The 22,408-nt window shown below is 39.9% G+C and overlaps 2 protein-coding genes across 2 annotated transcripts; one reads left to right on the top strand and one right to left on the bottom strand.

Annotated features, from left to right (window-relative positions):
* Window positions 1–1,184: 1,184 nt before the first annotated feature.
* LOC119417495 (glutamine-rich protein 1) lies at window positions 1,185–14,548 on the top strand. The gene is made up of 12 exons (XM_037684706.1): window positions 1,185–1,378; window positions 1,972–2,255; window positions 4,115–4,207; window positions 4,289–4,429; window positions 4,500–5,273; window positions 5,367–5,544; window positions 5,670–5,824; window positions 6,067–6,181; window positions 8,459–8,567; window positions 10,691–10,839; window positions 11,558–11,648; window positions 14,155–14,548. Exons 2-12 carry the CDS (start codon window positions 2,001–2,003, stop codon window positions 14,339–14,341), a joined length of 2,247 nt encoding a protein of 748 aa, XP_037540634.1. The 5' UTR covers window positions 1,185–1,378; window positions 1,972–2,000; the 3' UTR covers window positions 14,342–14,548.
* A 3,168-nt stretch (window positions 14,549–17,716) lies between these two features.
* On the bottom strand, window positions 17,717–20,250 carry LOC119416646 (receptor-type tyrosine-protein phosphatase beta). Its single transcript, XM_037683832.1, has 5 exons — window positions 20,186–20,250; window positions 19,968–20,102; window positions 18,210–18,332; window positions 17,972–18,129; window positions 17,717–17,876 (listed from the first exon to the last, which is right to left on the bottom strand). Exons 2-5 carry the CDS (start codon window positions 20,028–20,030, stop codon window positions 17,717–17,719), a joined length of 504 nt encoding a protein of 167 aa, XP_037539760.1. The 5' UTR covers window positions 20,031–20,102; window positions 20,186–20,250.
* Window positions 20,251–22,408: the final 2,158 nt, after the last annotated feature.

Genomic DNA, 22,408 nt, shown 5'->3' with positions numbered 1-22,408 from the left:
ATGTATGTATGTATGTATGTATGTATGTATGTATGTATGTATGTATGTACGTATGTATGTACGTACGTACGTACGTACGTACGTACGTACGTACGTACGTACGTACGTATGTACGTACGTACGTACGTACGTACGTACGTATGTACGTATGTACGTATGTACGTACGCACGCACGCACACATATGAAAACACAAATTATAGATCCTGGAAAACACTTTTGTTGTTGGAATAAGCACAAATACATCCCAAACTTTGAAAGTAGTTTACTGAGAATTGCCAAATCAATTAATTTACTTTCCAAAATTCTATCTCCTCACAACCCAAAATTTATTTTGGAGTAATGATGCATTTTAAATATATTGTGTAGCACCAAAGCTTTCAAATCTGTAAAACTGATCAGCTCAGTATGCGTTGAAACTTTTCATCCTGATGCTGCTCAATAATCCAGGGAGATAACTCTAACAAGGTTAAGTCGTGTCCTCTGGATGGATTCCTGTTTGTTGAAATGTTTTGTCTTTTATCCAAAATACTTCTTCAGTGTGAGGAGCTCCATCAAACTGTTTGTTGCCCAGTTTCTCCTATTGTTGCAAACCTGTACATGGAGGAGGTAGAAAAGAGAGCCGCTTGGGTCCTGGACACCACCGAGTCATTGATTCAGATATGTTGATGACAACTGGGTTAAAATTGAATCTCAGGAAGTCCGACATTTTTTTTTTTTTTTATTCTGTCATATTTAAGTGTCTTAAATTGTGATATTTTTAAAAACTTGCATTATATTTTATGTCTTATTACCGGATGTTTTGTGATTTTTTTCATTCAACCTCAAGCTGAATTTCAAAATATTTTGCATTTTATAAGCAACATAAAAAAACTGGTTAGATGTGGTTTTGCGTGGGAATTAACCCTCAACTGCCCGGTGCTAACCGAGGACCACTTAAATGTTCAGCGCATCTCTTCCGGACTACCTTAAAAGATTCTGAAGCCAGTGAGCCACTAGGAGCTCCTCTCTGCTATAACTGCGTTTTAAGGTGGACTGACATCTTACCTGATCCTGCTCGGTATCTTGCCCCTGCGAGTCGCCTTTAACAAGCTCCATGCAATCAGAAGTTCTCGCGATAAAACGGGGCTGAAATCTCGCGATAGCAGAGGTGAATTTACAACTCGGTCGCTCATTGGTTCGAGGGCGCTGTTGTAAGATGGCGCCCAGCGACATTCTAGTAGTGTAGAGAAAAAAATACCACAGCTAATCGTCAGAGGAAAACCAAGAGAAAATTAAGCACTGAGTAGCCAGTGAAAATATTATTTGCGCTTCGCTTTGTGTTCGTCGGAAAATCAGTGCTTCTGGGTGATTCCAGGCTCGGCCCGTTAAAGAAAAGAGGTAGCCAACGCGCCCGCTAATGCTAGCTTGTTAGCTTTGGAAAAAAAACAAAAATTGTCTTGTTTTACCAGCACAAGAGTGGTTTCCTAAGGCTGTTGATGTTAGCACATATCTTCTGTGATAAAGCGAACACATTGTCATCCATTAATACACTCGCTTTAGCGTTTCGTGTCCAAAATTCTGTATTTAGCTGTCTTGCAAACAACACGCGGCTAGTTAGCCGTGTACCTGGCTAACCTAGCTCGTTGTGTAATCAGCTGTTTGATTAGCAGTCCAGATCCTACACCGTGTCCATAACAGCAGCAGTTCTCTTCAGCTCGCTGTGTCACGCAGCTGTTTCCGTCTCATGTACGAGTACTGCATCAGATTTGGAAAGTGACCGCGCTTTTGTCCCGTCTGGTTTCCACTCAACCAGAATTAACCCTTTCTGTGTTCGCACCGGGCTGAGGTCAGAGTGATGTAGCTGCAGAGTTTATATTCCCATATTCTAAATCAGTTAGTCTTCTCTGGTGTTGGGCTTGTGAACGTTTTAACCAGATTCTTGAAATGCATTTTTTTTGCCATGTAGTGAACCTTTTTTCCCCATTCTCCAGGTTCCTCCTCAGCAGAGGGCTCTGCAGCAATGAACAACTCCTTGGATGGCACAAGCTCCTATGAGGAGCTGGTGAGACAAAAGGCTCGGAGCATCCCTCAGCATCGCATGAAGGAGTTCCTGGAGTCCTTGGCCAGCAAAGGTCCAGACGCCCTGCAGGAGTTTAGCCAGCAAAGCGAAGACACGACAACAACCACTACCGCCATGATTTACCAACAAGAAGCCAACTGTATCTATACAGACAGCACAGAGGTGGCAGGATCGCTGTTAGAACTGGCATGTCCGGTAAAGTAACAATTTAAATTAGTTAAAATAATAAGGAAACCTTAAAAGATATGGGTTTTTTTTGTATTTAAGAAGTACCGTATTTTCCGCCATACACATTGCACCGCCCTATAAGTCGCATCAGTCCAAATTTTGTCTAATAAAGTGGAAAAATCCATAAACGTGTCGCTTCGCCATATACGTCACATCTATTATGTGTCACCGCTGACAACCCGGAAATGTGGGCCGGTGTTGTCAAAAATCGATTGGTTGCCAAATGGTAGCCGCGGGAACGTGCACAGGAGGACTTTACCAATAATTTATCATGATTAACACTTAAAAACAATTTTGTTTGCTTGAAATTATAGTAAAGGTGTGTCTCAGTTTAACTTTTGCTTAATAAATGCACTTTGATAGTCAAGTCAGCTGCAATGCAAAAGCCGATACGCAGAAACATGAACGCGCAGAGGGAGGACTTGCTGTCCATTTATTCGAAATTAACAATATAACCACCTAAAACAATTATTTGCGAGCTCGACTTTATAGTAAAGGTGTGTCGCAGTCTACCTTTTGCTTAATAAATACACTTTGGTGGTCAAATCAGCTGAATTTCGCCGGGGCGGCGCAGCGAAATGAAGCTGATTCGGTTGCTCCAGGCAGACGACGGTGGCAGGCTGTGGCAAGCCGATTGTGTCATTAATAATCGCGTTTACCTATTACATGATACAACGGCATGCCTTCCTTACTACTCTGTCTCCATCTAGTGGCTGAAAATGGTAATGTTCCATTTTTCAGTCAGAATTGAAAACGGTCATATCTCAGCCAAACATTGGTTTATAAATATGGGAAAAAATACATGAATATGTCGCTTCGGTGTATAAGTCACAGGGCATGCAAATTATGCAATAAACCGTGACTTCTACAGCAAAAAATATGGTAATGCCTTAAATGATGAGAATGGTTATGTTGTGTTAAAATTATGCAAATAATTTTGACCATTTTTGCTTTTGAAGATTTGTTATTTAAATCATTTTAGGTAAATGCAATTTTGTTCATGAAAACACTAAAATATAATCTTTTTAAAAGAGAGTTTGGGTTTTTTGTAGCGACGTCCTGTGGAGTTATCTGCAGTACACAGTAGTCTGAGCGTTGTCAGTTTAGACAATCAGAGAAGTTTAGACAGAGTCCAGAGTCGGTCTAATAGCTAGTTGGTTGGAGCCTGTTCCATTGTTGTTTTCAGTCTTCTCAGACTTCAAGAAGTTTATAGCACTTTAAGCAAGCTATACGGTAATTAAGTTGTGCACTCGTACCCCTTTCGCATCAAATCATTATTTACAGAGAAGTCTACAGTTATTTCTGCTGAAAACCATGTTGGTTCATGATTTGGTGCAAAATGATCTGTACAAAAAAAAAAAAAAAAGCTTTGCAAAACATACATTTTACATATAAACAATTTAGTAAGCCTAAAGTAAATAATGTAGTGATAGTGTTAACATATTATGTTTTATATATGAATGTTTTTGTTCAGTGCCCTGAGATGACTTCTGGTGTGACTTGGCACTATATAAATAAATTAAATTGAATTGGAAAATTGAAAATTAAGTCATTAATATAGCATTCACTTAAACTGCTATCAAATCTTTGAAGTTTGAGTTTTTTTTTAAGATCACTGAATTTGTTCTGGAAAAAGCTCAGATCTGGCTAGTAGTTAGCTTGACTTGGTTCTGAGAATTTTGTTTTGATTCTTCACTGTTCAGACTGCTGTTCACTGCAGGCAAGTTACTGTTAACAGGACCTCACTTAAAAAATCTGAGCCATCCCTTTGAAAGAGTTCTAGCTCTGACATGATGCTTTCTCAGTAGCACTGTCCTGTGATGCAGGTTCAGGTGCAGGTCCAATCACAGCAGCAGATTCAGGAGTCCACATCACAACAGCAGTCTGTGCTACAGAATACAGAACAGCAAATTGTACAGGTTTGTATATTTAATGTCATTAAGTTAACTTACAAAAGAAAACAAACTTACCACTGTTTGTTATTGGTGTTGTTTTTTCAGGTGCAAATTCAAGGCCATCAGCAAGGCCAGATGCTAGGTCAGGTTCTCCAAGTGCCTGCTGGCTCCCATCAGCAGCTGCAAGGGGTGACAACTGCACAGCTGATTCAGCCTGGTGACCTCACAGAGGAACAGCAACAACAGGTATAGACACACAACAACAGTGTTGTAGTAGAACTGGTAATTTTTCCACTAATTATTACCATTGTTTTAGCTTCAAGCCCAGTTGGTGGCTGCTGTTGCTGGAGGTCAGCAAATCCAGATCCAGACGGTGGAAGCCCTCTCACCAACTCAGCAACAGGACAGTGCAGAGAGAAGGGTAATGGGGACCACAGTTGCCACATCTCAAGGAGCAGGTGTCCTCCAGCCAGCCAAAAAGCGTAAGGTGGACATGCCCATCACCGTGTCTTATGCCCTGCCTGGCCAGCAGGTAGCCACAGTCTTAGCTATCCCTCAGGGCCAGGGGCAGCAGCAAAGTTATGTGTCCCTGAGGCCAGACCTTCTAACTGTGGATAGTTCCCACCTTTACAGCGCTACTGGTACGATCACCAGTTCCACAGGTGAGACCTGGACCATTCCTGTATATTCGGCACCTACTGGGTCTGGAGGCCGTGAGCAGGTCACACACATTGCCATTCCCCAGGAGGCTTATGGGACAGTGCAGGTGGCAGGCACAAACACTACAACGACGACAATGCCAGCGCAAGTTACTGTTGAAAATGACAAGTTGAAAAACCCTGCAAGTCAAAGTCAGACAGCACAGGCTGTCTCCAGCATAACGAGCTCTGGAGGAATGGGCAGCCAGGAAGAAGTGGTGCACACTCTGGCCGCAAACACACTTTTCCCAGCCCAGCTAATGAATGGAAACATCCACATTCCCGTGGCTGTACAAGGCTACTCTAATACTACTCAGTCACTTATTTGGGACCCGCAGCAGCAGGTGCTGCACACACAGGGACTTTCAGGCCAGGATGCACAGCAACTACAGGTAAACCTACAGGTATTCAGCTGTGTTGCATTTTTGTCTTACAGATGTATATTTTTAGACTGAGTGAGTGACCAGTGTTTTATGTGCAAGCAGGGTCAGACAGTGATTGCAGAAGTGGATGCTCAAGGTCAGCAGCAGGTGCAAGTGCAGGAGCTGCTATTGCCAGCCACTCTGAAGCCAGAGGAGGGACTGGACGTGTGGCGGCTGTGGGCTCAGAGGAAAAACGCAGAGCTGGACAAATCGGAGAAGAATAAACTGGCTCCTATAGGCCGTAAGTGAGCGTGCTTCATATTAGAAGAGGCAAACAATTGTTATGAAGGAGCATGTATTTTGTCTTCTTTTTATTTATTTTTAAAAATCTTTTACAGCAGTTCTAATTGTGTTTTATTTGTTTAGGCCGCCAGGTGCTTCGTTTCCAAGAAGACTTGGTGTCATGTGCTGTCGCTGAGCTCTGCATGGGTCTGTCTTTGATGACAACAGAGGCCCGGGGACTGGAAGAAGAGACATATGATGCCGATGTTCTTTACTATGTATTTTTGTGCATACAGAAAGTGAGTGTCCCACCTGCATTCTAACACACAATTTGTTTCATTGTGTAAAAGTTTTGGGAGATTAGTTTTTTTTTTGTCAAGGCACGATATATCAGTAATAATTGTATTTATATTGTACTAAAACAAAATCATGGTTCATCAGTGCCTCCAACACTTAATGAGATTTGCTTGTAGACACTTTTCTATTGTGGCCTTTCTAATGGGCTGCATCTTTCTTTCTTTTTTTACCCCTTTTCCTGCAGTATCTGTTTGATAATGGTCGTGTTGACGACATTTTCTCAGATCAATACTACAGTCGCTTTGCTCAGAGTCTGCACCAAATCTTGGAGCCCTGGAGACCATCTGTTCATCCATTAGGTGTGACCAAAAGTTCCTTCTCTCAGTACAAAATAGTGATCTCACAAACCTATACTTCTTAAAATGGCACAAACCATCTCCCTGAATGATTCTTTTTGTGATATAGTTACTGGTATATATTGCAATAGTTTTTCCTAAAATATTCTTTAAGATCAATTGTTCTACATGTACAATGTTTTTCTTTTTGTGGTTTGTATAAAATTTTCTTTTTGTTTTGTCAGTGAATATCCCATTGAGCCTGTAAGTGTTAATGCCACAAAGCGCTTCAGAGATTAAAGAGGTTCTCTGAGTCAAGCTCAAACAGTCACGTCCAGTTTTGACCAACAGAGGGTGTAGCATCAATGTAAAATATGACATGACATTTCTGTTTACAGTACAGGTGCTGGTCATAAAATTAGATTATCATGAAAAAGTTTATTTGTTTCAATAGTCCATTCAAAAAGTGAAACTTGTATATTATATTCATTCATTACACACAGACTGATATATTTCAAATGTTTATTTCTTTTAATGTTGATGATTATAACTGACAACTAATGAAACCCCCAAATTCCGTATCTCAGAAAATTAGGATATTGTGAAAAGGTTCAATATTGAAGACACCTGGTGCCACACTCTAATCAGCTAATTAACTCAAAACACCTGCAAAGGCCTTTAAATGGTCTCTCAGTCTAGTTCTGGAGGCTGCACAATCATGGGGAAGACTGCTGACTTGACAGTTGTCCAAAAGACCACCATTGACACCATGCACAAGGAGGGCAAGACACAAAAGGTCATTGCTAAAGAGGATGGCTGTTCACAGAGCTCTGTGTCCAAGCACATTAAACGAGGCGAAGGGAAGGAAAAGATGTGGTAGAAAACTTGTAAAAGCAACTGGGATAACTGCACCATGGAGAGGATTGTGAAATAAAACCCGTTCTGAAATGTGTGGGAGATCCATAAAGAGTGGACTGCAGCTGGAGTCAGTGCTTCAAGAACCACCACACACAGACGTATGCAAGACTTTCAGCTGTCACATTCCTTGTGTCAAGCCACTCTTAAACAAGAAACGGCATCAGAAGTGTCTCGCCTGGGACTGCTGCGGAGAGGTCCAAATTTATTTTCTCCAATGAAAGTACATTTTGCATTTCCTTTGGAAATCAAGGTCTCAGAGTCTGGAAGAAGAGAGGAGAGGTACAGAATCCATATTGCTTGAGGTCCAGTGTCAAGTTTCCACAGTCAGTGATGGTTTGGGGTGCCATGTCATCTGCTGGTGTTGGTCCACTGTGTTTTCTGAGGTTCAAGGTCAACGCAGCGTCTACCAGGAAGTTTTAGAGACTTCATGCTTCCTGCTGCTGACCAACTTTATGGAGAAGCAGATTTCATTTTCCAACAGGACTTGGCACCTGCACAGTGTCAAAACTAACAGTACCTGGTTTAAGGACCATGGTATCCCTGTTCTTAATTGGTCAACAAACTCATCTGACCTTAACCCCATAGAAAATCTACGGAGTATTGTGAAGAGGAAGATATGATACACCAGACCCAACAATTCAGAAGAGCTGGAGGCCACTTTCAGAGCAACATGGGCTCATAACACCTGAGCAAAGACACAGACTGATCGACTCCATGACACGCTGCATTGATGCAGTAATCCAGGTAAAAGGAGCAACAACTAAGTATTGAATGAAGTACATGCTCATACTTTTCATGTTCATACTTTAAAGTTGGCCAACATTTCTAAAAATCCTTTTTTTTAATTGGTCTTAATATTCTAATTTTCTGAGGTACTGAATTTGGGGTTTTCATTAGTTGTCAGTAATAATCATCACCATTAACATGAATAAACATTTGAAATATATCAGTCTGTGTGTAATGAATGAATATAATATACAAGTTTCACTTTTTGAATGGAATTACTGAAATAAATCAACTTTTTCATGGTATTCTAATGTTATGACCAGCACCTGTACAGTCTGGCATGAAGTTTCACAGCAGCTCTTTTTGATTGAAGCTACATTTTTGCATGTAGCTCTTTGGAAAGCAAATTATAAATTGCCCTAAAAACCACGTTTTCATATTTTTAATTTTCCGCTTATTTACTTGTTAATATTGAACAATACTAAAGTCTTTTTGTATGCCGTCATTAAATTGTAATATGATAACTTTTATTTACTAATATCAGCTTTCTTTTTCAAACTAAATTTAAAGAGCTAATTTAACGAGTTCTTCTTGCAGAATGTTCTGTAATTTTACAATCCAGCTTTTCATCACCTGTCCTTTTCTCTCCACTTGCAGGTTATGTTATTCCTAGTCACGTGACCGAGGAAATGTTATGGGAATGTAAACAGCTGGGGGCTCATTCTCCATCAACACTGCTCACAACTCTCATGTTTTTCAACGCCAAGTGAGTTTTATGGTGCTTCTACATACCACAGTTTTTTCTTAATACCAGTCAGCTGTTTTTACAAACCCGTATGTGCTCATTTACAGATGATTTGTTTTCTGGGGCCTCTGTCAACTCATTTGTCCTGGCAAAAAATAGGGTGGCTTCAGTTCATACAGGACCCTGTTGTCTATAGATCATACTTTACATCCGTTATTTACACATGTTGTCTACACCTCGACAATCATCTGGTAGGGTTGACATGGAATAGGGGGTCAAAGTTGCCCTACCTTTTGAGCCACCTCAATAAGAAGTGACAAGCAGAAATGGTCATGATATTGTATGTAAAGTTAAGCTGGGATCGCAGGACAAGAGTAAGTACAAGTGTAAAGTGATGACTTGCAACCAGCCAGCTGCAGGATGTGAAACTAAGAAACCAGCAAGAAAATCATCTCAAGAAAAACTAGGAGCTATAACAGAGTAGAGCTAACTGGAGTGAAAGCAAGATTTGCAAGCTTTTAAAAAAAAAAATTAATACCATAGTTCTAATTCAGCTGCACATCTCAGACACCATCCCTTCACCACACCCCTTTGATTCCAAGATCCCAGCTCCAGGTAATGACCACACCCCTTTTGATTCCAAGATCCCAGCTCCATGTAATGACCACACCCCTTTGATTCCAAGATCCCAGCTCCATGTAATGACAGGACACAGAGTCCCGTGATCTTCCTGAATCATCTTGTGTGTTGTGAATAACAAATAAGCCGTAAAGAAGAGTTTGTGTTTGCAGGTTTGTTGCGGAACTACGGTCTGAAAGGGACTTAAAAGTTGTGTAGTCCTCATAAAAGTTAGTAACCATAATCAAATAAAGGAATCAACGCTTGATTAAAACAAAGTATTAATTGTAATGAATCTATTTTAGTGGAAGAATTGTCAGTATGAGTTTACCTACTGTTTGCTGACAGACATTGCCATCATGGGATGGTTGGGTAAAAATTTAAAAAAGCCTTTTCTTTAGTTCCATTTTTGTACTAGTTGGACTCTTTAGGACCACTTTTGTGGTTTAAACCCATAAATGTTTTTTGCCAGACCTGCCAACGTCTAGCTTTTTGTATCGATTTTGATTTTAAAGTGTGCTGAATTTGGACATTTCAAAAATGTAAAAAGTAGCTTGACAGCTTTAACGTGATGGTACAGAACACAAGTTTACAGCAGTGAGCTTTGAAGCTACACAATCAGATTAACAAAGACTAGATTTAGAGCAATAACGATCAGGCCTGTCACGATAATAAATTTTGCTGAGCGATTAATTGTCTCAGAAATTATTGCGATAAACGATAATATTGTTTGAAATTTGACAATAATTAGTAATTATTGTCAACTGTAAAAAGAAATGTTGGTTAATTTTATTTTGCATGTAGTACCTTTTGTGACCACCAGATGGCGGTATGACTGTTTGAACCGAAGGATGGATAGTGAGGGAGCGAGCAGCGTGTCTCTTTAAGAAAAATGGGAGGGAGGCCCCTTGACGTGACATGGGCTGTCTCGTTCTTTTTTTTCCGGTTCTCAAAATGGCGGACGCTCAGTGTGGTTTGAGCTCTTTAGCATTTTTCACATAAAGCTTTAAAAAAAAAAAAAAAAAAATCGGTAAACAAGTTCTCAGCTTCTGTTTGCAAAGAAAAACAACGGGTTTCAACCATGAATTTTGGAGCTTCGACAAGACGGAGATTTTTTCCTGAGGTCGGCCTGTTAGTCCTAAATCGCACTAGCTAAGCTGTTAAAACAGATTTTTAAGATAAGAGAAAGGGAGGGGAGCTTTTTGTCTTCCAGTGTCTTCAGTAGAAAGAGACACGAAGAAATGATAAAACCGATAAATGAAAATGAGGTTGATAATTTTCATTTATCATGCGATTAATTGATTTATAATTTATTGCGACAGGCCTAATAACGACGCTGGATTTGTATTTGTTAATTTCTCTCGTTTGTTTAGAAAATAAAGTACTGTACTGTTCAGCTTGTGTTGTTTGTCCCTTTTCTTGCTGACTTGTTTTCTCCTTAATTAAACTCATTAATAAGAACGCATCGACCAGTTTATTTGTACTCCTCTGATTGCAGTTATTGATTTTTGTGCTTTTCAAAATAGGTATTTTCACCTGAAAACAGTGGATCAGCATCTAAAAGTGGCTTTTTCGAAGGTACTGAGACACACCAGGAAGAGTCCCAACAATCCCAAAGACAAAAGCACCAGCATCCGATACCTAAAGACCTCAGAGAGGTTCACAGGACAGAAAGGTAATGCCTTGATATCATTGCAACGTGCGGTACGATTCAGCAAAGCTCGGCTCTCCCTGCCGTGTTTCACACTCAGGTTTTGGTAGAATCCAGTTTTCTATGGCTGCAGCTTTGTGAACACAAAACTCAGCTTCCTTGTGTTTGATTGTTAAATTAACATTTGTCAGACATTTTAATTAAACCCGGCTCCCATTTGAGGGTGTAAAGTAAAATGTGGTTGGTGCCCTGGCAGGCTTTTAGAGGGTTTACATGTATTTAATAATAGTTTTAAAGAGCTCAACTTTTCAGCTTGTTTAAATCAATTCTCACAACTAACCAACAAGCTCAACCATGAGTCACAAGCAGCATGTGCGATCTCTGCGCATCAACAAAGTCTTCATAGTTTGTTCTAAAGTTTGACAGACCTTCAGATGACTTAATAATAGAAGTAAGTGGGTCACTGTGTGCGTCACTGCAGAGTTGCTGTTGTTCACACCAACAAGTGTTGATTGTCTTTGACCAGTCAGCGGTCTGCAATATTTTCACACAACCAAATGGTACCAGGATGGCTCACTTCAAACTTTGGCTGCGGTCATACAATAAAAAAATTAATCAAGTTGATGTCAGTCGTGTCGGAAAACCAAACGAAGCTAAGCTTTAATGCACGGGCTGAAGCGTAGGTTCATGCTGATGTCTGTACAGAAACCCCGTGTTTTAGGCCGTTTACTTTTCTGTTCAGTGACGGACGACATGTACTCGGAACAAGCGGAGGACCCAGAGAACCCTCTGCGATGCCCCATCAAGCTCTACGATTTCTACCTCTTTAAATGGTAAATATGTTCTTATGAATATAAAGGGATATCAGTTTGATTAGAATACTTAAAATGGAACAATAAAAATTTAAGTTGGTAACACACACAAATAAAAGGTTTTCAGCAAAGACGATAAAAAACACTCAACATTTAATGTGTTTATTCAATAAAACTTTGTCCCAAAAAGAGCTGGAAGAAATGATTTTGTTATCCTCCCCATACCTTCCAGTGTTTCGTCATAAAACATGTATTAGTTTATATTTATATACATATGTACACTCATGGACATGATTTAATGTTTCTTGCATATTTAAATGTGCACAAACCTTTCCCCATGCTGCATAAATACAACACACTTAAAGCTTTATATTTTTATCCTGTTGACATAGACATTGATAGTTTGTGCTACTTTACAGTTGATACACGCCATCTTTTGTTTTTTTTTAAATAAAGTCCTTGGTTAATGTTTTAACTAGTGAATATTTAGATTTTCTTTCAGTTCAGTTTCTCTCCACCATCGACGATGCAAAGGTTTTCAGTGCTGTCGGTGCAATAAAGAATTTAAACCTCAGCCCTCTTCTCAACATTTAGCTGCTCTTTCTATCAAGATGACAACATTTAACATTTTCTTAGTAGAAGCTTTTGTCCTCGAATGAAACGCTTAAGTTTGATTGACATGAGAGGTAGAGCACATGCTGCACTGGAGTATTTAAATGCGAGAGAACACGGTTGCTTAGCAACTGAAAAAACAGACTAGACTAGGGGTGCATCGATTGCAGTTTTCTGGCCGATCACAGATCTCTAAAAAGTCTGACCTGCCGGTTCTGATTTAGTTTTATTAGCGACACCGTCAGGTGGTATAAGTCACAATGCACCTTCAATTTTACAATCTTATTTTATTGAAAAACATATCTTTGAACAATATCCTAGAACAATACAAATTCGTTTTAACTGGCCATGAAGTAGTGCTCTGAAATATAAGTGAAGTTGTTAAAGCTAAAAAAAATCTGTTTCTCATGCAAGTATCAGCCAATTTCCCCAAATTAAGGAAATCGGGGCTGATTTATCGTTGCGCCCTTACTGTAGACTCTCTGTGCTTTTCTCGAAAAGGTTAAGATCTGATTATTTAACATAAGAAAGCACTGGAGCTTAAGGTAATTTAACCTTTTGTAGTCTTTGGTGTTTACCAAATGATCACGTTATTAATATCTTGTGTTAAAATGCAGGAGTCCCTCGCTACTTCACCGTTCGTTTTTCGTGGACTCGCTCGATCGCAGTTTTTCAAAATAAGATTGGACGTGACACACAATTGGCTGAATGATGGATGAGCCACACGATCGTCGTGGATTTTTTTATTTTAAATGAAATTATTTAGCACATGCTGCACCTGTGTGCAGCACACGCTGCAGGAGAAGCTTCCTCCTGCAGCGCGTCATATCCGCTCTGTGCTCTGTTAGAGCATTTGGAGTTTAGAAACATTGTTTAGAATATTTCAAGAGTGTGGGAAGGGTTTAAAACACTCTTTTTATATACATACTAAAATAAACTACTACTCACTACTTGTACTAGTATTCACGCTTCACAGTTTTTCACTTATCGCGAGGCTTCAGAGTACGGACCCCTGTGCTAAACGAGGGACTACTGTATGTTTAAAATGCAATTAAATTATGTTTAACATTGCAAATTTAAAAGCAATCTTTCTAATAAGAGTCAAATAAGAGTATTCACATTAAATGAATGATTCAGATCTTGTATAGTAGATTTCTGTAAAAAGGTTATCTTACCTGTTTTAGATAGCTCTTTGACCTCAGGTGGGAGAAGTATTTCCCGTTCTAACAGTATATAATGTTGCATTTACATAAACTGGTCTAAATGTAATTGTTTTAAGATGGCAGCTGTCTACTTTAGTCAAGACTCAGGTAGCTGCTGGTGTTTCTGCTCAGAATGAGCCTTTTTCTCCACACTCAGGCAATTTAAAAGTTATCTGCAACAGGTAAGATATTAACTGTTGATAAATTTTCCAACAGAACTTTAAAACTATCTGGACTGGTTTTAAGATGCACAACATCAGAACCTCCACATTGCCTTAAAATAATTTCTAATTCTATGTGGATGGGATAATTCAGACGGATAATGCGATGAATTCTATCTTTTTGTAGATGTTGAAGAGAATTATGAACATTTCATTCAACTTTCTGATTGCGTTTGTTTTTGCTGATATAGAGGGCTGTTTGTCAGCTTTTGCTTATTCATCTCAATATTTCTTGATAATATTTATATTTATGGCAAACCTTTTGGTACAGCTTAATACGTACTAGTGATCATACGAAGAGTGAGGAGGGAATTCTGACTGTCTTTCATGGCTGAGAGGATGTTGAATGAAATCAAACCCTACTTTCTAACATCTTATTCCCTATGAAAATGATTTCATCACAGATCGTGCAGGCAGACAGAATCCACTACGTTTAATTAATACGAGCATCCTGAAAGTATCCTCACACGACGTTCTTTGTGTTTCTTTCAGCCCTCAGAGTGCTAAAGGTCGCAATGACACCTTCTACCTGACTCCTGAGCCCGTGGTGGCTCCAAACAGCCCCATTTGGTACTCGACTCAACCAATCCCAAAAGAGCAGTTGGACCAGATGCTCGCCCGCATTCTTGTAGTTCGTGAGATCCAGGAAGCCATTAGCATGTCGGAGAGCGTGCAGTAGTTGGAAACGAGGAGCATCAAAACGAAACGGACTGCTTGCACTCGGCCTTCGATCACTCGTTACGAGTGGTTTTCTATATTCACCCCTCGTTATTGGTTTGGGGTGGCGTGTGTATATATTTATATTCATTATGACTGTACATATACATACAGCTGATGCAGGAAAGGATTCTTCTTACTTGGGCGATCACTCAGTTGTTTTTGTTTTGGCCAAAGGATGTAGTGTCTCTGATGTTTTTACTTTTAGTGGACCGAGCTCTAATTTGAATGTTGTTTTAGCTGTTGATTTGCCTCACCTCATGTGAACTAATTATTTTCTGCCTTGTTTTAATCTGTAATATATACATAGCATATATATATATATATATATTTGCATCAGGGTTGGTCTGTGCCGTGATGCTTTTTTTTTTGTAACTTTTGTCCTTTTATCCTCTGGTCTCTGTTCACAGTGAATACCTCAGCGGTATTAAAACTGTACTGAGCAGCCAATCCAAGGCGTAAAACTTCATTTTCTAGCTGTGTGAATTTTCTTATCTTCGTATTTCACTTTTCTTTACGTTGAGCCGACGTCTCCTTTAACTCTGGACTCTAATGGTTCCTTTTGTTGGAGCTCTGCAGCAGTGACTCACATTAGGACCTAGATCCTCCGTGCACTCGGTCGTAACGCTCTGTCACCACTTAACCTGCAGCCAGTAGCACTTGTCCCATGACGGAGGTGTGGCGGGTGGAGGCTTCTCTGCACTTCAGGACATCGGACTCATCTGAAGAGGCATCTATTGTATCATGCGTGTCTGCTGTAGTACAAAAACTGGACTCTTTGTATGATGTATGAAACTTTTCGCTCCTCCATGAACTGTAAAGGTTTTCAGTCGTCCAAGGAGAACGGCAGTGCCTGTGTGTTTTTGAAACATGACCCTTTTTTGTACAGCCACTTCACCACGTGTCTGCCTTTATGTCAACTCCACTTGCATCATACGCAACGATTTATTGAGAAAGATCTTAATAAAAGTCATTTTACTGCCGTCAGTAATGGAGGTAAACAAACTTCGAGGATAAAAAGCTCCCCCAGGAATGTTTTTTGTTCTGTTGAAAAGTGCTCCATCTGCAATACGTCACTGTAAACGTGTTGGTTCCTAATAAACGCAGTGATTTGCAGAATAACAGGTCAGACTTGATGGGGAGGCTCGATTCCTCCTGGTGACGGTACAAACCGCTGTCTGTGCTGAGAGCGTTTCTCTGAATGTTGTCCGGTCAGTTTTCCGCCTGCATGACTTTGTCAACAGCGTTTTTTTCTGCAGTCTCACCATCACTGGATAAGGGCTTTAAAGTGTCTTCGTAAATCCATGTCTTGTTTATACTGAACGTCCTTTTAGTTTTACGAGTTGTTTTTAGGTCTAGTTTGGCTGCGATAAGGAGGGCATTAGTTTCCTCAGTATGTTCCCGGGGCTTAAAATCTGCTGGATTGAGTTCTGTTCTGATGATTTGTGTCGACGGCGGTGCGGTCTCCTCCCCGATCGGTCCTCTTGTCTCGAGCTCTGTGGTCGATCTGTGATGCTCTGGTAATGGACTCCCTTGGACTGTGGGCTGCAGGGAAAGAAGAAACGTCTCAGATGTTTCAGGGATTAGCCAAAGCCTGACTCGCCCTTTTTAAAAAAAAAAAAAAAAAAGTTTCTTACCTTTTTGAGGATCCTCCGCTCAACCAGTAAACCAGACACTGATGAGCACACATGTACTGGTCCTGAGCACAGAAAAGTACGAGCATGTACTGAGATTGTGCTCGACATGAAGCAGAGAACGGTATATCTGATGGATTTGTACTGTATTTTTCAGACTCAACAGTATGTATTAATTCTGGTTGTGCCTACTGACCTCGAACTGATCCTATGTGGAACAGGAGCTCAAAATCTGTCTAAATGTTTTAGTTTTGCTTCATGCACCTGAAAACGTGCCCGTTCATTGATACTGCGCAGTATAACCCCGTGCAGCTTATAGTCTGAAAAATACGGTACAACCAAAAGTGGGACAAACTCAAGTAGCCTTTATGTATCTGAAACCTCAGTTCTTCTCAAACTGACACTTAACGAGGTTTTTAATTTGAAAACCCTAAACTTATGTGGTATAAACATTGGTGACGTGTCTAAAATACTGGTTTCTTTTGTGTTCAGATGGCACTTCATGTATGTAATGGTTCTGGTTTTTAAACAGATTTGCAAGATCTCCAGACTTACAAATGGTTTAACTATAAATAGTTTATAAAAGAGAATTGACCTAAATGTAGGATTTTTGGTACCAATAAAAATATTTTCTATAGCATCTATAGGGTGCATGAAGTTTATTGGAGTTATAAATATACCTCAAATAAATTCTGCTTTCCAAAAGGTTTGTAAATATATTACAGGTTTAAAGTGAAGCTGTAGAAATATGTTTTTGTATTCAATAAATGTAGAGGTTTGGGGCGATGCATACAACAGAATATGAATATAAAACTGTATTATAACACAAGCAGTAAGAACTTCACACAAAGTGAATGGTTGAATGAATGAATTGTAAGTTTGTGTTTGAAGATGAATAATTGTACTTTTGGATGAGTAAAATAAAGTTTTTTTTGCTTTAATGTGCAGTTCTGACAAAACAAAAGAAATAATTTGGACAATTTGTTCCATTAATGTAGATATTTCTAATTTCACAGATCTAATAAAGGAAGCCTCGACGTGTCGTCGGTACCATAAAGTCTGGTTATCATCAAACTAAACTTGACTCTAGTATACTTTGGGTCATAGTCGACTTGGTGACGGCTCATGTCCTAATGCTGCAAAACAAGCCCAAATCATCACCCCTCCACCACCGTGCTTGACACTTGTATGCTGTTTTGCTGTTGCTAACATAATTATTGTCCTTTTCTGTAAAATGATCAAATTGAAAGATGGTGACAGAGCTGCTTACAATGACTAACAGATTTATGTGAAAGTCTAAACCAGGGCGATTCAACTAAACTGCTCAGGGGCTACAGTTTGAAAGCCAGAGGACCGGGTGATTTTTCATTCAACCTTTCTGTATAGAGGTTAATCCCACTGAGCCTCCAGGACTCATTTTAAGAGATTCAGTCAAGTCATTATGTAAATAAAACAAGTTTTACAATGATTTGTTACCTTCTAAAGTTGTTTATTTTATTGCCTTGAACCATAAACGTAATAAACAGAAGCCAAACCCAGAACCAAACAATATATTTTTAATGAATTGGGCCAGATTGAAGTCACGGCCGCCAGTTGAATAGTCCCAATCTAAACCATATTTTACACATTCTACAAAACACTCATGTTGGAGTCTACATTGGTGTAGAGACTTCTTCTTGAAGTGCATTTAAATACATCCCTGATCATTTTGCACCACATGAACTCACCAGAGTCTGGACCATCCACATTCGATGCAGTCGCAGGTCCTTTACGGCACCTTTAACATCAGGCGTGATCCCTCTGACGCACAGCTGCATCATCCACAACAGCGTCACAAACGTCCCCGACCGGCCCACACCTGCACTGCATCACAAAAGCCAGAGGAAGGACTTCATCAGAGTGAAACCAAGTGTTTCTTGGAGTGGAGGGTGTTGGAATTTATAGTCGAGAGTTCACACCTGCAGTGAACAACAGCTGGACCCAGACGGGGAATGGCGTCTAAATGCTGCCGCACGTGCTCAGTGAATGCACAGAGAGAAGGTGGGTTTGGGACGCCCTGGTCTGGCCAGGAGGGGTAGTGGTAGTGTGTGATTATCCTGTCCTTTGGACTGTCCCTCTGAAACACAAACACGATTGAATTAAAAGACAAAGGCACGCTTACTCAAGTCAGTGCACAGAAATGGGCCTGTAACTCACCTGTCGCAGGTTGATGGTTGTGGTAAAATAATCCGGGCCTTGTCTGCGAGTCACTGTTGTCACCTGAATCAGTCCATGACAAACCGTCCCCTCCTCCAACAGCCAGTATTTATCACACAGGATCTGCACACACAGGAAACACAGTTAAAGTCCTGATGTCGAGCTTGATAAATTACAAACACCTTTCACAATAGAAAACAATTGAACCGTCATATTCTAAAGAGTCGTGCGATTGTTAATTTTGTAACTAATATATTAATGCATGTTCAATCTAAATGGTAATTTATCCTAATCTTTATCATCCCACAAAGTTTGCATACTTTTGAAAAGTTTTAGCGTGTTAAATTAATAATTTAACATTTTTTTGTGGAATATGTTTTTTAACTGTAATCATGGGAGAAGGTTGGTACCACTCATACTGGATACTGCATGGATGTATGCAGTAAAAACAACACATTTAAAGGACAAGCGTTCCTTAAGTACATATTGCTCATGCCAGTGTTAAACTAAATCCTTTAATGGGAAGAGATGGTTGCAGCCATTTTGCTCAAACGTGCAAACCATATGTGCAATCTCATGTAATATTGTGAGATTTCACACAAACCTCAAAGTGTGCTTTGGGCATGACTCACACCACCACATACATTTTTAGCTCAATATCTATAAAAACAAACACATTTTTTGGGTTTGCTAAACTGGATTAGCTGTGGTTGCCATCTTGAACTGAACTGACTTCAAAGTTTATCAGCTCTACGTGTTCACCTAATAAAAAAGCTTACTTAAAATATATATTCATGAGATATTTTACCAACAAACAGAGGTGACTCCAACAGTTAAGGTCAAAGTTTTAAGCAAACATGTGCAGTTTGTTACGCTATATTACTCTCAGCTACTACCACGCCACATTTTAGCTGAAAGTCTGATTATTCTGTTTGCCAAGACTGTTTTACTGTAGCAGCTATCTTGATTTGGACTGAGTCCAAATTAAGGATGCACAGTATTGGATTTTTGGCCGATATCCGATACGCCAATATGTTAAAACTTATTCGTCAGATACGAATCTGGATCATTTTTTTCCTAGACCTACTTACAGAGACTACATAGCTTTATCTGTTATGGAATTAAAATACTACATTATTCTTCATGGTCTTTGTCAGTTTGGTCTGCTAACAAATGCAGATGCCAAAAAGGGGACTGAAATTTATGTAACACCAACTTGGATTATGTTTATATATATATATATATATATATATGAATATGAACAGCACTTTTTATATTGGTGAGAACATCAGCCATCTTTTACCATGTCCATAATATCGTGCATCCCTAATCCAAATAGCAAACAGCTGTAGAATAATCTAGTGATTATTTCTGAGTTTAATCTAAATCTATCTGGTGTTTCATGAGATGTTTTGATATCAGACCCGCACACACCTTTGGTAGTGAGTGATGATAAACATAAATACATGTGATTTTACAGAAGGTGTTTCTTGAACCTCCGTTATGGTCGTTTCAACTTTGTTGCTACACAGAATCCCCATCATGGCACAACTTGCGTATTTGTGGTGAGTTTTAAAACAGTCAGTGGGCGAACTGTGTTTGGGCGAGACAGGAAATATTTTCTTTTTATTTGATTTTGCTCAAGAACTGGAGTTAAACTCCAAATACTTGAACATGTTTGAAATAAATCATGCTTTTAAAAAAAATAAAAAGTCTGTAAACAGACCATACGTTGCACTTGTAGTAAAAGCGTCTCACTGTGTTTTTGTATCGCAGAGCTGTCACCATGACGATTATCCGGACATTTTGCTCCCACACCATCCTCCAAAAGTCAACGATGGTGTTCGGCAAAGGACCCTGGGTACAGATGAAGTCTCTCTCTGATCCTCCACCCTGAAACACACACCGACGGACAGAAAACATGATGCAATGGAAGGGACGGGGAAAAAAACGAAACAGTGAGCGAGAAATCTTACTGGCACAAAACTGGCATTGATGTAGTCCGAAGGTGGATTTTGGTTTTGGATGGATAGCCTCACCCGACAGTGATCATCTGTAATCAAATATGGAGAAATAAATGAAATGTTACATGTTCTTACTGTAATTAGATATAACACGAGAGGCATTCAACTCACATGGTAAAATACAAGAATATCTGTTTTTTTCTTTGTTGGCCTCCAACATTCCTGCTCGGACAGGGAGATCTTTGCCAACGTCGTTCAGCTCCTGCAGAAAGACCATGGCACATGAAAACCCTTCACAGTTTCACTCCAAGCGTTCCTTTCTCTTCACTTTTATAGTCACCCCAAACTCCTGTTTGAAGCCTCGGTTGTTGTTGGCAGCCAGTTTGTAGCATCGCAAATTCAACTCCTGCTGGAGCTGCGACCTCGAGAAAGTTTCCATCCTGCAAAACACGACTATGAAACTGACGCTCGGAAACAAGTCTGGCAACGAAAGCTGTAATATGAAGGTGGAGAGAGTTCCTTGAAGAAATGCTTGTTGCCCGCTGTCTGTTATACCAGAATCTTAGAGTGGGATCACCCTTAAAAAGGACGTGTGGGTCAAAGCTTGTAAATGACATCCGGCTCAATCTCGTGTAATTTCAGCTTATTTTGTGTTGGCTAACAACACTTAGCTGTGACGGCGATCTTGAATTGGATTGGCTCCAAAAACTAACAAGTTGTCGATGTACATCCAATAATGACCTTCCTGAGAGTCTCATTCAATTTAGTGTGGTAATGAGATATTTTGCTAACAGACCAACAGGGTTGATTCCTTCAGATAAAGCCAAAAGTTTTAAGCAAAGACGGTGCGCAATGCGTAGCACTTGGAGTTATGTGTCACGAACGAGTCTCAGCTACTCGTACTCCAAACTTTAGCCTAATATATGTAAAACTGTTTTAGTTAAAATTTGTGTTGTATTAGATCAGTTGGTTTGGGCGGCCATCTTGAATTGTGTTGGCACCAAAAGCTGATCAGTTGTAGATGCACAGTCAGTGAGAGTTTCATTAAATACTGTGCAGTGGTTCACGAGAGATTTTTTACTAACGCTACATAACAACCATACACCCACACATACACAGATGGCCAAAACCTTCTTTCGCCTTTGGTGGCAGGCAGTATATTTACAATGTTTGTCACTTAATCCTAAATACATGTAAATGACAGTACAGTTTTACTTTCAATGGAAAGACAATGAGAGAGTTCAACCATTTAAATATGATTAGAATATCATGAACATTGTTTAGTCTTACCCCATGTCTTTTCCTGCAGACTGAGTTGTCCTTTAAACATGAATGTGGCTGCAAGAGTCAAAACATGCCGCTATGATTTTAGCTCTGATCATGTGAAAATCCTGTGTGGGACATGGAAACCAGACAGTTAGGGACGATATCTTCTGACACGGTTTACCTTTTGTTTGGCGTCCTTCTCTAATAAGTCAAAAAAACCCGTCTTATCTTCTCATCAGAGGTCTGCGATGTGAATGATTTCAACACAGGTAAACCACAGCACTCCTGTTCTTTACTCATTAGAGAAAAAAAAATGGCTTGCAGGTAACGCTTAGCACTGACTCAGAACAATTACATGCCACCTGACAAGAAATAAAACCTGTTCCAACAGGTCCTCAACCCCAAACACCAACAAGACAGAGCCGCTTTAATATTTACAGTACGTGTCTGCTTCAAGTTTACCTTAGTGAGGAGATGAATGGTTGAAGTCCATCATGGGGTCAGGCACAGGATCTGAGGACTGCTGTAAGTCATACTAAACCTGGCAGGTCATGGTAATACTGCCTGTCTGGCTCCAGGCTCAAAGGAATGGGGGTGGGTGGAGACAGTAGGTGGAGTGATAGCACAAACCCAAAGGGAGGGATAGAACTACCTGACAGTTTGACTATGCTTTGTACTCACAGAGTCCTTTGTTTTATTACATCGTGTTCTTGATTCCAGGAAAAGTCTCCACCAGCTCAACTTTCAAAACTACCAACGTGGACAATTTGTCTGGAAGAAAAAAGCCTTTATATATAACAGAGTCCATGCTCAATAATCCAGGTACATAATCCAACAGTTTTCAGTCAGGTCATCTGGACACTTTCTTTTTTTTTGTGCCGAAACGTTCCTTTATATATACTGTGGATGGATGGATGGATGGATGGATGGATGGATGGATGGATGGATGGATGGATGGATGGATGGATG

The sequence above is a fragment of the Nematolebias whitei genome, chromosome 11 (genome assembly GCF_014905685.2).
Source record: "Nematolebias whitei isolate Nwh7 chromosome 11, NemWhi1, whole genome shotgun sequence".
Classification (NCBI taxonomy): Eukaryota; Metazoa; Chordata; class Actinopteri; order Cyprinodontiformes; family Rivulidae; genus Nematolebias; species Nematolebias whitei.
This window is presented reverse-complemented; position numbering and strand designations above follow the sequence as displayed.